At 37.2% G+C, this 14782-nt stretch overlaps 1 protein-coding gene across 2 annotated transcripts in view; it reads right to left on the reverse strand.

Annotated features, from left to right (window-relative positions):
• Positions 1-3199: 3199 nt before the first annotated feature.
• The window catches only part of PDE10A (phosphodiesterase 10A), a 181287-nt gene continuing 169704 nt past the window's right edge, over positions 3200-14782 (reverse strand). The window contains exons 21-22 of one of the 2 annotated variants that reach the window (XM_005150122.4): positions 13575-13663; positions 3200-7777 (exon numbers count right to left, since the gene is read on the reverse strand). In XM_005150122.4, the coding sequence (XP_005150179.3) occupies positions 7660-7777; positions 13575-13663 (207 nt within the window). In that variant the 3' untranslated portion in view covers positions 3200-7659. The remainder of the gene's footprint in view (positions 7778-13574; positions 13664-14782) is intronic. The other variant, XM_005150121.4, reaches the window with a different exon arrangement.

The raw sequence follows: 14782 nt of genomic DNA on the forward strand, positions 1-14782 counted from the left end.
AGAGGACTCAGTCACAACTGAGCACCCTCCAATCCTATTAACATGGTGACAGTGATGAGCAGAACAGTTTCTGGGTTAGGTTGCTTTAGTCAGTGCTGTATGAGGTGTAGTACTACATAGGCTCCACATTAGACTATAGGAGAGAAAAGTGACAGCAGCTCCTCTAAAGCTTTCCCCACCCTGCAAACACCCATTTCCAACAAGCTGGGTATCTGCCACATGCTAAGAAAGTAGTTGAGAAAATTACTTCTCAACATTTCAACACTTTAAAATACCAATGCTTTTCTTTTGGTAGTTTATTTTCATAGTTTAGTTATGAAGTCTGTTTCTGTGTGTTCCCAGCCTGTTGCTAACAAGTGCTGTGATTGTATTACTTCCAACAATCGTAATAGCTATTTGGAGTCTGTGCTTGGAGATATTAGCTATTCGGAGAATTACTACCCAGGCAGTTTATTATTAAATTAAATGCAAATATGCTCAGAGTAAAAAAGGTTTTTTTTTTTCTTCAAAATATTATTCTCTCTAATGGATCTTTCACAAGCACTTCCCTCTGACCATTTCTCGGTATGTTACGTTTTTCTCCTAGGCTACTTGTATCTGAAAGAGACACCAAATGCAACAAAAGTACAGTGTTGCATACTATATATATATATTTATTGCATATTTTATATATATATGTATATACAGGCTGTCAGATAATTGCACATTTTAAGAATATGTGCTTTTATGTACATACAGAGGAAAAGCATGTGAAAGATCTGGATAAACCCTGCAGAGTCATGTGGAGAATTACACAATTTGTATTTGATTTCTTATCCTATTGTAGAATGTGACATATCCTATTTATTTCGTTTTTCTTCCTGAAGTGAAAGTAACATTAGTGAAACTAATATTCCCAACCAGTGTATATTTAGGATAACTTAACAAGCTCTAGAAAGGAAGAGAATTCAGCCTGTTCTTCTTCTCTCTCTATTGAGGTTACTGAGGCTTCTAACAGATACTGACTCAACTGAGGTGCATCCAAAAGTTTCTCTTTTGGCCTTTTTCTTTCTATTTTTTCATTTCCATATGCTTATTAAATAGCATTTATTAACAACTTACGTTGCTTCTATAAGCAGCATAAATACAGAAACAGAAGTAGCTCTACAAACATCTCACCTATATTCACAGGGTTTACGTTGCTGTAAAAAAGAAAAATAATTAATGCCAGCTGAGTAATTAATGCCAGGTAACAGCCACTACGGTGAAAATCATTCAGTCATTCCAGCAATGTTACAAACCAGAATCACATCAAAGGTAAACTTTACCTGGTATAATTCATTTTTTCCACAGTTCTTGAGTCTCAGGTTTCCCCTTTATTTTAGAAAAACTTTAAACAACAGGCCTCACGCACACGCGCCAACTACCTTCTGAAGCATTGCTCTGTAACTCATTCTTGATGCAGAGGCAAAGAACTTCATCTTTGTAAGCAATGTGCACAGCACAGGTAGCTTTTCCTACAGCACTACCGCAACACCCTGAATAAAGTTTTCCCCCTAATCCTAGGAGGGACTACAGACTGAAGAAGGGGAATTTCTCCTTAGTAACCGTCTTAAGCAAAGTAAGTACAATAAGGTAACTTCCAACAGTTGTTGAGCAGCTGAAATCCACTGAAGTCTGTGTCCTTTACAAGTGACTCAAATGAGCACTTGATTTTACAGAGCACTTGGTTACTTTCAAACAAGCATAATTCAAAGGCCCTCAAAACCAACAGAAATACTCCTTTCCTCCCCAAACTTCACTGAGCTTCAGTTAAGGTCCTTTTTCATTTATAAGTTCAAAAATCTGCATCGGAACATATTCAGCGGCTGCTTTAAGTTTCTGGTGGCATTTTTCAATAAAAAAGGCTAAAAAGGTTAAAGAAACATACTGACTAGGCAGTGACCATCAATGGCAAAGCACTGTGGTGTGCTACAAGAGCTAAGTCTGCATGTCAAGCAGAAAAATATAAAAAAGCATGCGATTGACTGTGATCAATTTCAAAAGCTTGACCAGAAAGTCATTAATCGACTTCAGCCTACAGTTCCTTGCCAACAACACAGAAACAGGTGGAAAGGACCAACTCAATAGCAATCACAAAAACATTCCTCTTCTATTGCTTGTCCCTCAACATAATTTGTAAAGCTTTAACTTAAATGAATAAATACTAAAAAAATGCATTAGAATTCAGTGCAGTTTCCATTTAATAACTAAAGTTAGCCCTAGCATCACATCCCTTGCAGCAAGCAGAGCTTTCTGGGTGGGCTGGTCACAACAGCACAGACCCAGGTACATTTTGTAATATTTGTTTTTGACAGCCGCATGCAGCAGTTAAACTGAGCCAGTTGCCCTGGAAACTTGTTTCTGGTCAAGTCATCCTAGCAATGCTGCATTCCTTAAGTGAGGAGGGAGACCAGGGAAGTCTGGAGGGCATACTGAGTAACTAGATAGAGAGTCCAGGTTGAACTCCATCCCAGGCTCATCGTCTTTGAGAATGGAAGGGATATGAAGAATCATATAAAGACACAAGACCACTCTGGCCAATACCCTGTTTACTGAGCATGAACAGTGTGAGAGACCTTTGAAGCCAATCAGTGTATTGGGTAGATAAGCACACATTCCCTATCTTATCATTATCTGCCAATACGTTGTTCAGAATTTTGCTTTATAGTTCCCTGAACCTACCTTGTATTTCAGGGTACTGGGAGCTGTCAAAACCCTATATCACTTTGGACTGGCAAACCTTAAAGATTTGGGTGCAGGATTATTTTTCTACAATTCAATATCTCAGGATTTCCATGATTCCAAAAAGCAGCAAATGATTCTGCATCAGCTGCCCTGCCATTCGACACTGGCAAAGTAAGGATCTGTGTGGAAGTAGCTGTCAACAGCAAGGTAAGCTCTCTGGCAACAGGAGGACAAATGGCAAAGTGGATCCCTTTGCAGTTCATGACAATGTGAACTTGCAATAAGTAATAATAATAATAAGGAATTAAATTATGTTGGGAAAACACATCATAAGCAGTAAATTGCAATTACAGGCACTACCTTTTTAAAGGGCTTCATCATGTTTTGAATCCCTTTCTCCTGTGGTTTACTTGTGGTATAAACACATGATACGTACACACACTTCCCATCCCTCACTTCCACTCCCAATAATAGCAAAAATAAACATGAAAAATAATATTAAAAACCTCTGTATTCATTAATATTCACACCAAAGTATATGTATAGATATATCCATTAAAATTATTAACATTTCTAAATATATTTCATGTATCATACATATATTTATATGTATAATTACATATCCACAGAAGTAGTCTTGCTGTGCTAAAGCCAGCAGTAAAAGCAAAAACAGGCTTCACAATAGGACACCCATATATGCATATGTACTGGCTGTTTGGTTTGTGAATTTATTTACAACGTAACTATATCATAATAAATGCTTACTGTTCTATTGTACAAACGTAATAGTAAAGGTTTAGGTTTGTTTTTTAAATACAAAGACTGCAAATGAATACATGAAAAAATTACACACCATGTACAGTATTTATAATTTATAAATGCAAAGTTAAGACCTCTTTAAATTATTGCACTTGCATATTTTTTGTTTTTTTTACAAAGATAGTTTATATGTATCATATATATATATATGTGTGTGTAAATATATATATATATAAAACAAATTCTTCAGCTCACTAAATGTAGTAAAGTTGAATGTTGTTACCTTGAAGTTCTTTCTTCTTCACATAACAGCCCAACCTGAATTTTGAATATATATATGAAACTACTCTACAAATCAGTTTGATCTACCCTAGAAAGCAGTCCATTATTTTAGGGTTTTTGACAGAGTATACACCCGTATTACAATCGAGCACAGTTTTTGGTCAGAAAGCAAAACAAGAGTTATGATGTGCCTTTGCTAGATTGGGATTCATAACCTAAAGTTTGAACGTGAGCTTTCTTGTGGTAGTGTGCAGAAAGCCTTTTCTGTGTTTAGAATGAATAAATTAATTGAATTAATTGTTCTACTTCACAGAACTGTTCCTATATCACAGTGTTTGAGGCAAATGCATTATTTCAAGAGGGTCATAATTGTTTTGATCATCTAACAATCTAGTTTTTAACATGAATAGTGCTATTTGCTATCCCTACAATTTTAACACTAAATGCAGTCACAGCAAACTGATCACACTGTTCTAAGTTTAAACACATGAAAGAAGTCTGTGCCACATAAAAAGATGAATTACACACTGCATGTCCCCTCCAATGTAAATAGCTTTTTACCACATACTTCAGCTAAAAAAACACCCATTGCACTTCTCTAATGGGCACTTACTAACTAAATATATAATACTGCCATGAATTGAACCGTTACAGCAGAACGTTGCACTACTGTCCAAAATTCATAAATTAATTATAACAATGGAATTTCTGTCAGTGCAGTAATACAATATGCAACCTCTGAGTATCATGCTATGTCAACTATTTTTCTCAGTGCATACCTTTCAGGCATCACTTCATAATACAGTAGAAATGCTCAGACATGGCTTCAAACAGTTCGGTCTTAAGAGGGAAAAACTACTGAAATTAATAACAAAAATAAAGCAGTTCTGGCAGTATAAAGTTTAACACCTCTAGGAGAGGAGACATCTGTTAGGTTTTTATACATTCTTACTGATCTTGGTCAAGATCAATTTTAGGATGATAAAAATGCAAGGAAGAATGGCTTTTGGCAGTTTAGCTTAATGAGCCAGATGCCTTACAGATCCAGATGTCTTACTCTATTTGTGAGGTCAAGTCCAGAATTTTGAACAATTTAATCTCACCATGCAATGTTGAGCAATGATTTGAGCCATAAAATTCTAATGCAGATTCAAAATTTTAGTATTTGGTAGGTTTGACTTTGGAAGTGCAGGTGTAAGTTTGTTTCTACAATAAACAATACACATCTGATTCTGCACTCTGTGGGCTATTTTTGCTGGTTTAGGTGCTAACAAAGAGTAACATTTTGTCATGACCTTTCTCCTTTAACGCACCAGGAAAGCAAACTAAACCACAACATCTGGAGCCACAGTTTTTCTTTCTAACAGACATTATACTCTGGCAAACATATACTTAATGTGATCTGTATAGTTCTACATTAGAAACAATATCTGATCAACTTTAAACATTAGTAGAATAACTTATTGCCAATTTGACAAATTTGTCAGAAACATAAAATATTATGTGCTACTGCCAAATACTTTGAAGGGTAACAGAGCTAGTGAAGTTACCTTTACTATCAATGAGCAAGAGATGAATTAAAAGCTTTCCATACACACCAACACAGAGTGATAGGGAATATTTTTGCAGTGCTTGTATGATCAGTATTCAAAGAGGGAGAATAACAGCAAATATACTTAATCCATGAAGGAAAAAGATTCCACTCAGTTGTTGGGGGTATCTGAATTCCAGAGAGTATTTCTGTAGTCACCATAGGTATAGATAAATTCCATGTAAATTAGGAACTGTGACTGTGTCTTGAGCACTTAGCAGATGAAAGGTTTCATCTGCATGATTTAACTAAACCAGAACTGCTAAGGAGTAAAACAGAGGACACAGCACGAGATACTTTTCATTCTACTTTGGTACAACTGCTTCCCACCATTTTTTAATTTTGTGGTTTTGTTTTGTTGTTTTTTTTTTTTCCCCAAAATAGTTTGCTGTGGTCAACAACAAATTTCTTGCACTTAGAATTGGTAAAGCAAACCGGAAAAAAATTATGGGGCTGCTGCTGGATAATGTATATCATATAACTAAAATAACTTCATATTAAATTCTTAACCTCTAGAGTATCTATGCAAAGGCTCCAGTGCACTTATACATTATGTGATTATCTGTCACATACTGCACACATGTACAGATACTGGTATGTGCTCGACCATAACAAAAGGCAAAACTCAAGAATCCAAGTCATTTACATAAAACCCGTAAGATGGCATGCTTAGAGCAAAACAGCTCAACAAACACAAGATGGAAAAAAGAACCTTTGTTCTGTCTTTAAAATCACTACTATTTGTTGCAGTTACACAAATGGCCATGTTCTCCCGAAGCCACAACAAGAGTGTATTTTCTGTGAAAAAAAGCATATAGTATAGGCTGTATGTGAAAGGTTTACAAAGACTGTGTTTTCACCTACTGTGTGGATTAATACAAAGAAATTTTTTTCTCGTTACTTTTAAGAAAAAGATGAAGGCATATTAAGTGTTGTTGAAATATACTCTGTACAATTGCACTAAATTGAAAAGAGTGGCATTAAATGTAAGGTCTTAAAGTCTGTGCAGAAGTTTGTAAGGCTGAAGCCTACCTGTCAGCACAGAACTGTAAACACACTATTTTAGAGTACTTTTCTTCAGTCAGCTATTTTTCCTCTAAGAAAGGCAATTCTAATCCTGGAAATTTTGCTGAACTAGGGGAAAAAAATAGACAAATGGAGATGTTCCCTAATTTCACTCATCTCCGGATGGGGGAAAAGAGCAGTAGAAGACATACAGTGTTACTGTGCAACACAAAAGCTAGTCAATACAAAAACATTTTCTGATTTATTGTGATGGTACCACAACCTCTCTTATCAGACCTGATTTTTCTGACAAGGCTTTTGCTCCCAGCAGATAGCATACTTCAGGTACGTCTCTAATACCTTTTCAAATACAACTCAGCAGGTAGAAATAAAGATGATGACTAATTAATTGTGAGCTAGGCAATGAAATCTTTGCTGTCACATTTAAATTTTAATCTGATGCTTCTGTCACTATGGATACAAAACCTACACCCTGAAACTCTCATATTCAGTACTTCCAGTGTTTCAAGAAAGGAGTTGTTTAGGCTTACAAATCATTCTGAAGAACAAAGCACCATCACCAGTTCTTTCAATGTTTGCCTTGTCAGTGACAGACAATTTGCATCATGATGCTTGATGCTTAATGAAGTACTTTAAAACTTTAACCTGAATGTTGGTTTTCCTTTAGTTTGCAGCAAGAGAATTCACTGTAACCTAAGCATGAATTATAGTCTCCAAGGATTCTGCTGGAGTTCAAACTGATTACAAGTAGATCACACATAAACATTCACAATAGCAATGGGTATATTGTTCTATTTATAGCCAAGAACTCCCAAGTGACACTGGTGTTAAAGCCAGCCACAGTACAGTATAACAAAAGTACCATTGAAACCCTTACTAGAAAGATACAATTTAGAAGTACCCCCTAAGATTTCCCCACCTCCCCCCCCCCCATCAGTTTTAATTTAAGGCCTCAGCAATGTAGCCCATGAGATAAGGCCAGTCTTTTATATTCACAAGTTGTAAGCTCTCTTTTGATTAGCTGACTCCAAAACTTCTGGGTTGTCGTTTTCCCTCTGTTCACGTTGTGTCACTGGTGTAGGTCAGGAGATTGGCTTCCAGAGTCATTTAGCTGAGGTAACTCCATGGGTGCTACCTTCCTAGGCAGATCTGCCTCTTAGTTAACATTTTGTAGCTTTTCTTTTTCCTTTTTCTTTTTCTTTTTTTTCTTCCAAAATAAAAATGAAACAAAACAAAAAGCAATCCCCAAAACAAGAAGGGATGTTTTTCAGGTTAAAGCTATTTGTTGCTGCTGCTCAGTCATCAATCTTCACAGGAAGTGAATCTGAGGTCCCAGGAGGAAGGGACTGGGAAGCAATCCATATAAAGGCTTCCTCACCTCTCGTTACTTTTTCCCATTGGTTGAGATTGTCCCTGGAGATGCAAAAAAGTCAGAGGTAAAATACTGTTCATAGCTTTACTGGGATTTTTTTCCTAACAATAGTGTCTGCTGTACTATACAGTGAGATGTAGCTTTGTGCTGTATACAAGTACCTGTATGTCATCAAGCTTTTGCCATCTTTACATTATTTCATCCTTCACCTTCAGTTATCCCATTCTGTAATTCTGTGTGGTTTGTACACATGCTGACTACATATAAGTCAATGTCACACATTCCCTGGAACAAGCTCGAGCCGGAGGCTAGCACCTGCTTCCCTTACAAATTCCTAGCCCTCACGGCTGGATGGAAAACCCAGCTGTGACCCAAGAAGGACGTGCCTGCAGAGACCCTAAAGAGCAGTTTGGAGACAAGCAGCCTTCCAGGATTTTACCACAGCATACTTCAGCCCTTTTCAAAACCACCAGAGATCAGGACTTTTGCCAGGAAACTTCCTTCATGGGAAACCACAGAAGTGCATTAAGCCTTCTAAAACTCCTGCATATGGCCTGCCTGACTGTGTAAGATATTGCATGCCAACATCATAGTATCAACTTTCAATTACTAATGTAGTAATGATACTGTCAAACTGCTACATTTAAAGAGTACCCTTACCTCAAGACACAAATTTTAGTTTCTCACAGCCTGGCCAACCCCCAAGTCTAAATTTTGGTTCACAAACCACAGAATGATGAAAAAATTAACTGGTAATGTTCTAATGACCTGGAGGAGTTCAGATCAATAATCTTACTTGCTGTATGCCTCCAGTGATTTGGAAGTCTATGTTGATGATACACAGTAGCAGACCATACTTGCAAGCTACGGTCAAATCTAGCATTCAGTCTTTAAGTACAGAGAGAAAGAGAGCAAGCTCAACTGTTTCCATTTCATATTATCAGATACTTAGTTACTAAAACAACAGTTCTTAGACCTCTTCAGTAAACAAACAGGATGATAAACGCACTAAGGTCTTATTATAGTATGCGTCAAATTATGGTATTTCATAGGAATTTATGTGGCAGAGCTCTCCTGATTTTTATGTCACAGCTTTGCTGAAACAGTTGAAAAAACAGCTGATAATGAGCTGAAAGCACAGTGAACAGGTAAGAGAAAATGTTGCACTTCTGGGGGTGGGGGAAGGCAGCGTCTGATGGAATCTACCGAAGAAAGCTGGTGCCCTCTAGGGGAGCACCTACACGGTTTTCTGCAGGCAGATGGAAACCTCTGCCCGCGCTCCAGGCAAGTGGGAGTCTCCAGGCAAGTGGAAGTCATGAAGCCAGCTTTGATATGGGGCTGAATCTCAGCTAATACAATCAGGCACTAAGGATCACAAACACCGAACTGATACTATTTCTAGGTCCCGTTCCTGAAACTGGGAAAATAATGAGGGGAATTACAGACAAAATATTTTAAAATTATATGAATTTCAGCAAGGACTGAGAGACCTGAAAGCACATGGAAAAATATTCAAAACTATGTGGTGTGAAATAAAGGGGAAAAAAATCAATCACTTCACTCCCCAAATAAATATACTAGCACAGACTTGCTACTTTAGCAGACCTGCGTACATGGGCTACAAAACACAGGATTTATTCTCAACACTGTAACACAGGTGTTTTGATCTACACAGATTGATAACAGTATTTAAAAATGTGGAATAAATTAACAGACAGGGAAACCTCGATTTTTAGCTGCTACCTTACCTCAGGGAAATCAGGGACTGGTACTTTTTTGTTGTTTTGTGGTTGGTTTGTTTTAAAGATGTAGATAATACGATTCATTTGCCTCTGTGTTCCCACTGAAACCCTGGCTCCTAGAGTCTGGAGTAAATGCCCAGAGGCTCTCAAAATAAAAATCTTGATGCTGACATACTGCCTTGGCTGCTTTTGCTGCTATTATCTGCAGCTGGTGTCTACATTCAAAAAAAAACCCGGGGATGTTTAGAATTACAGAATCAGCTAGGTTGGAAAAGACCTTTAAGATCATAAATCCCAACCTTTACCCCAGGACTACCAAGTCCACCAATAAACCATGTCATTCATGGTGCCTCATCTGCACAGTTTTTTGAACGCTTCCAGGGAAGCTTAAATGTGGTGTTCCAAGAAGGCGCACTGCTGGTGAAGGTGTGATTCCAAACCTCTTCTGTCAGCAGCTGAGGCATCACCAAACGGGAATGAGGTGGTATTCCTCTCATCATACTGAATAACAAATACTCATCAAAATAAAGGAAAAAAAAAAAAAAAGGTGTAGCGAAAAATCAACTATTTGTAACACTCTGGAGTTACTTAAACCCTGCAGTAACATATGTTTTAGTAACTGGGGAGTTGAAGTTAATTCTGTGTACTTGATTTCCTACTCTGCATCTCCAAGCCTGAACTCTTAACACTTTATCCTCAACCCCCTCAGACAGCAGAGGGTAATCCCAAGGCTAAGCTAAAACCATCAAACTGCTCCTCAGAAGACTTTATGCCAGGGTGCGGATTTCCAGGAAACTCTTTATTCTTACAGAGATCTTATACCACATCCACACATCTATGCCCCAGTGCAATCTAAGTTATGGAATGCACAAGAGCAAGGTGGGGAGCTGTGTCTGTACAGAGCTGTGCCCAGTCTGGAGACTGTGCCAGTGTACCTTTCACAAGTATTATAACTATGATTTGAATACCAAACAACAAACACCATGTCTAAAATTCGAAAAGGCCATAAAGCCTCTGCCAGGAGGCTGATTGCTTTTATTTCAGACATCACACCTTTCGCAGAGTAACCCACTGTTGAAAAGATATTCATGCTTCATCTTCAGAATCACGAAGAACCTTTTACCTAAACACACACGTGCGTGGGTGCTTTATACTCTACCATTCAACTTCAGATCACCTAAGCTGAAAACTGAAAGACAGACCATTAAGTATAAAAAAACACTTCTGCAAATATGCCTCACTTGTATATCCATGTGGCTAGAAATCAAACAATATGGGTCTTCCCAGAACCCGGCTCCTAGGAAAAGATGCTGCTCAGCCTTAAGTATCCAACCTAGCCTCTCTAAGCGTCAGTTCCCATTAAGCAGAATAACAATTCTAACATCTGACCAAAGGTACCGGTGGGCTTATGCAAATGGTTCTACAGTAAATACAAATCCATTTTGAAGACCTCCCAATTGACTGTGCTAATAACAGAACTTTCCTTACATCCAGCACTAAGCTTATTAATCATACAGACACTGCAAGACATTTTCATATTAAAAGCATACAGATATTGACTTGGGGAGTAAAAGTACACCCAGGTGTTGACAATTAAGTAATACAAAAGAAATAAAAATTTTCACATATATAAATCAGTTTGACAATATTTGTTAGCTTGAGTAGGTATAAATAACTTATGATAAGCATTACTACTTTTCTAATGGTGGGTATTATAGTTGATGCTGTTTAGTCCATGACAACAGTATAAAACTCAGTTTCTGACTGAAAACACAGTTACACAAAGCACAATTTGTGTTGCAGTTCCATGATCGAATAACCAATCATTTAGCTTCCAGCATCAATATGCTGAAGCAAAAAGCCTTCAAGCAAGGATTAAAAAGAGAAAAAAGTTAGAAAACTTCCAATATCCTGGACTACCTCTGAATAAAGGAGTTGGATGACTCACAACCTTGTAAAAAAAAAACAAAACAAAACAAAAAGCACTGAAAGCATTACAAGCAGTTTTGTAGTTTACTTCATGTTCTCTAATTGCACACTTAAAGCAACTCTTCTTTATTTGTCAGAGTACACATTATTCAATTATCTATATAATCAAACTATCAACACATATATATGAGGTCAACATGGCATAGGGAGTACACGTTCCTACCCTGTACTGTAAGCCTGAATTCCAAACCAGGATTTGGATGTTGATACCATTATGATAGTAACAAACTCCATGGCATTTTGAAGCTAGAGAAGAGTTTAATGCTATATTGTAACTGATGGAACCACTAAAATACACATCTATGAATACTTCCATATTACTTAGTTTCAGGTAACAAATTACTGCCCCTTATTTACCAGACATTATTACTTTCATAGCTTCTAATGACAAAAGACAATACTACAGTGATTACTTAGCCTGACTGCCTAGAAAAGATAGTCCTTGGCAATTTTATTACAATGACTGTTCCTCAGACCTGTACCCTTTTAACATCTCTTTCAAAAAGTATGCCTAGCCTTCCTTTAAGAGCTTCAACTGACATTATTCCAAATGTTAAAAAAAGACATTAGCCATATTCCTTGTTTGAACCTTTGAGCTTCAAGTAGTCCTTATGCACTAAATTAATAAGCTTTGTATAATGCAAAAATATACTATGAAGACAGTTACAGATTTTGATAAAGTTATTCTCTTGGATAAACTAAATATATTATGTCTAATTTTTCTAGCCTCTCACTACTATGATCTCAAATCATTCTTTAAGCTCTTTCTTAATCTTCTCTTATTTACTAGTGTTCTTGTCTATTCTTCTTAATGTATAGATACTATACAGGGTATTAGCTGTGGTCTCATTAATATAATAACTACAAAGGTATAGCCTCTAATCCTACTGAATATTCCCTCCATATCTATCTAAGGGTTGCACAGCCTTGCCCTGCAGTGGGACCTTAGAGGGAGGTAACTATTACAGATGGCTCCTGAATACTGTTTATCATAAGACAGTCCTCTGTCTCACCCACTGCTACAGACCTATATATTCTTCTCACAGATGTGTGAAACAGTGTGTGGGTGCAAATTAAATTATTTTGTTAATCACTATGTCCAGTTTCACAGAATTTTGTATATAGTGGGCATCCTTCTGTTATTTCACACAGATCACGTAGTCCACAAGATCAGGAAAGTGACAGAGAAGGTAGATCTGCCATATAGGACAAGGAAAAGCTCAGTGCAAGCTCAAATTTAAGCACCACAAAAGAAAAAAAACCCAAACAAAACAAACAAAAACCCCTAATTATGAGAGAGGTAAGAACTTAGACAAACAGGCCTCTTCCCTGGATGTGACTAAAGATTGCTGGCATTTTACGAACCAACTGTTTTTCTTTAGAGAATACTGATTAACCTGAAAGTGGAACATTTTCATGAAGCATACCAGTTTCAACAGAAGTTTGGTCAGGAAAGATTGCCAAGGTACAGTATATAATTATTGGACAGAACAACCTACTAGAGATCCACCATCATTCAAGGTAGAAGCAGCCAAATGGCTAAGGACCTGTACTTTTCCCCCAGAAGGTCTCAAGCTACATCCCAACTGATTGATAGGACAAAGTTATGTGTGTCTCTCTCACATCACAATGGTACTACTCTTATGCTCCTAATTACCGAGTATTCTGAGGTTCTTTCTTTTCCTGATTTTTAATAAAGATGTTCTGACATGAAATAAAAACATAAGCCTAAACACATTTTCTTAAACAAAACAAAATTCTAGCCAATCTTAGTTGTAAGAACCACACTGAAGTAAAAAGGACACAGAGGGAAACTGCACTGAAATAGCCTAGACAGGGTTACATAAACACTGAACCTCTTTCTCTCTAAATGCTCTCAGCATCAAGCACATTTTAATCAGCTGTGTCTATAGATCTGTGCTGCATATTCCCAGTCAGTAGTTACTGCCTCTGAGTTTCTGCACACATTAACACAAGATTCATATCCCTGTTATCTGCATGCAAATTATAAAATTTTAAGTCTGTATTTTCAGTCAAACTTGCAAAGTATATTTGCTTTTCATTTATCTGAGCTATACACTATGCAAAAATTCACACATTTACTCACCTGCACGCTCGCAGTAGTGGCCCAGTTGGAGGAAAGATCTGTGCAAGTGTGGTGTAACATGGGATAGCTACTGCATTGTAGAACCCAATCTACAAGAAGCAACAATGAAAACAATAGTTAAATGTTGCCAAAGTACAATACTGAAAATTAACAGTCAGCTAGCTCAAAGCTGTTGACTACTCATTTAATTACTAATTCTGTTAGTACTTCATACTTTTGCATCCAAATATCCAAATATTTTAAAACAAAATATTAATAGTGAAGTCTTTGGCAACTACAAATTGCTTATATGCCTCTCTTTTATGACTTCTATCACTTGAAGAGGCAATGAGCTCTGGAGCTGGCCCGCTCTGTAGCACAGCATGGGATTGTGGAGTACAGAGGAGATTCTGCCGAGTGGAAAGATTTCAAGTCCACATAACCCAGCTGGCCGGGCCTTCGAGCAACCTGGTCTAGTGGAAGGCATCCCTGCCCATGTCAGGGTGTTGGAATGAGATGATCTTTAAGGTCCCTTCCAACCCAAACCATTCTATGAACAAGACAGCTGCTCAGAACAGATTTTCTATGGGACCTTTTATTCAACTGAACAATTAATTTGCTCAGGACCAGTCTGGCTTTTTGGTGTCAATAGTGGCAAGAAGTATAAAGAAATTGCTCTGCCATTTGCACCAACATTACTCTTGTGATGATTTTTCTTGTTTGTTTTTTTTTAAGAAAAGTTATGCAGCATTGCCCAACAGTCAGGTTCTGGATTATTCCAGTGTCCTCCAGGGTATGTAGTCAATAGCATAATTTACTTGAGATTCTAGCAGCTCTCCACCTTCAGAAAGTTTCTAAATGGTGTGAACTGTTATCAATAAATGGATTGCAATTTCTTTTCATGTATGTGGTCCAGTAATATATTTTTACCATTATCAAATAAATCTATTTAGGGAACATCAAATGAGCATCTTTTTAATTAAATCTGATTCATACAGGCTTAAGGGCTTATGACAGCTACCATGTCACAGCTGATTTGTAATGACACAAGGGAATTTTTAGAAAATGCTACTTAGGTATTAGCAAAGATGACAGATTAAATACAAATTCATTACAACATCACTTACTTAAGCTATATTCTTATGATAGTTACAGTAGTGCAGTATGATCACTCTCTTTGGGCAGAGTTTTTAAATGCTTTTTAGTGAAATACCATGTGACAAAATACC

Source organism: Melopsittacus undulatus, chromosome 3 (assembly GCF_012275295.1).
Source record: "Melopsittacus undulatus isolate bMelUnd1 chromosome 3, bMelUnd1.mat.Z, whole genome shotgun sequence".
Taxonomy (NCBI): domain Eukaryota; kingdom Metazoa; phylum Chordata; class Aves; order Psittaciformes; family Psittaculidae; genus Melopsittacus; species Melopsittacus undulatus.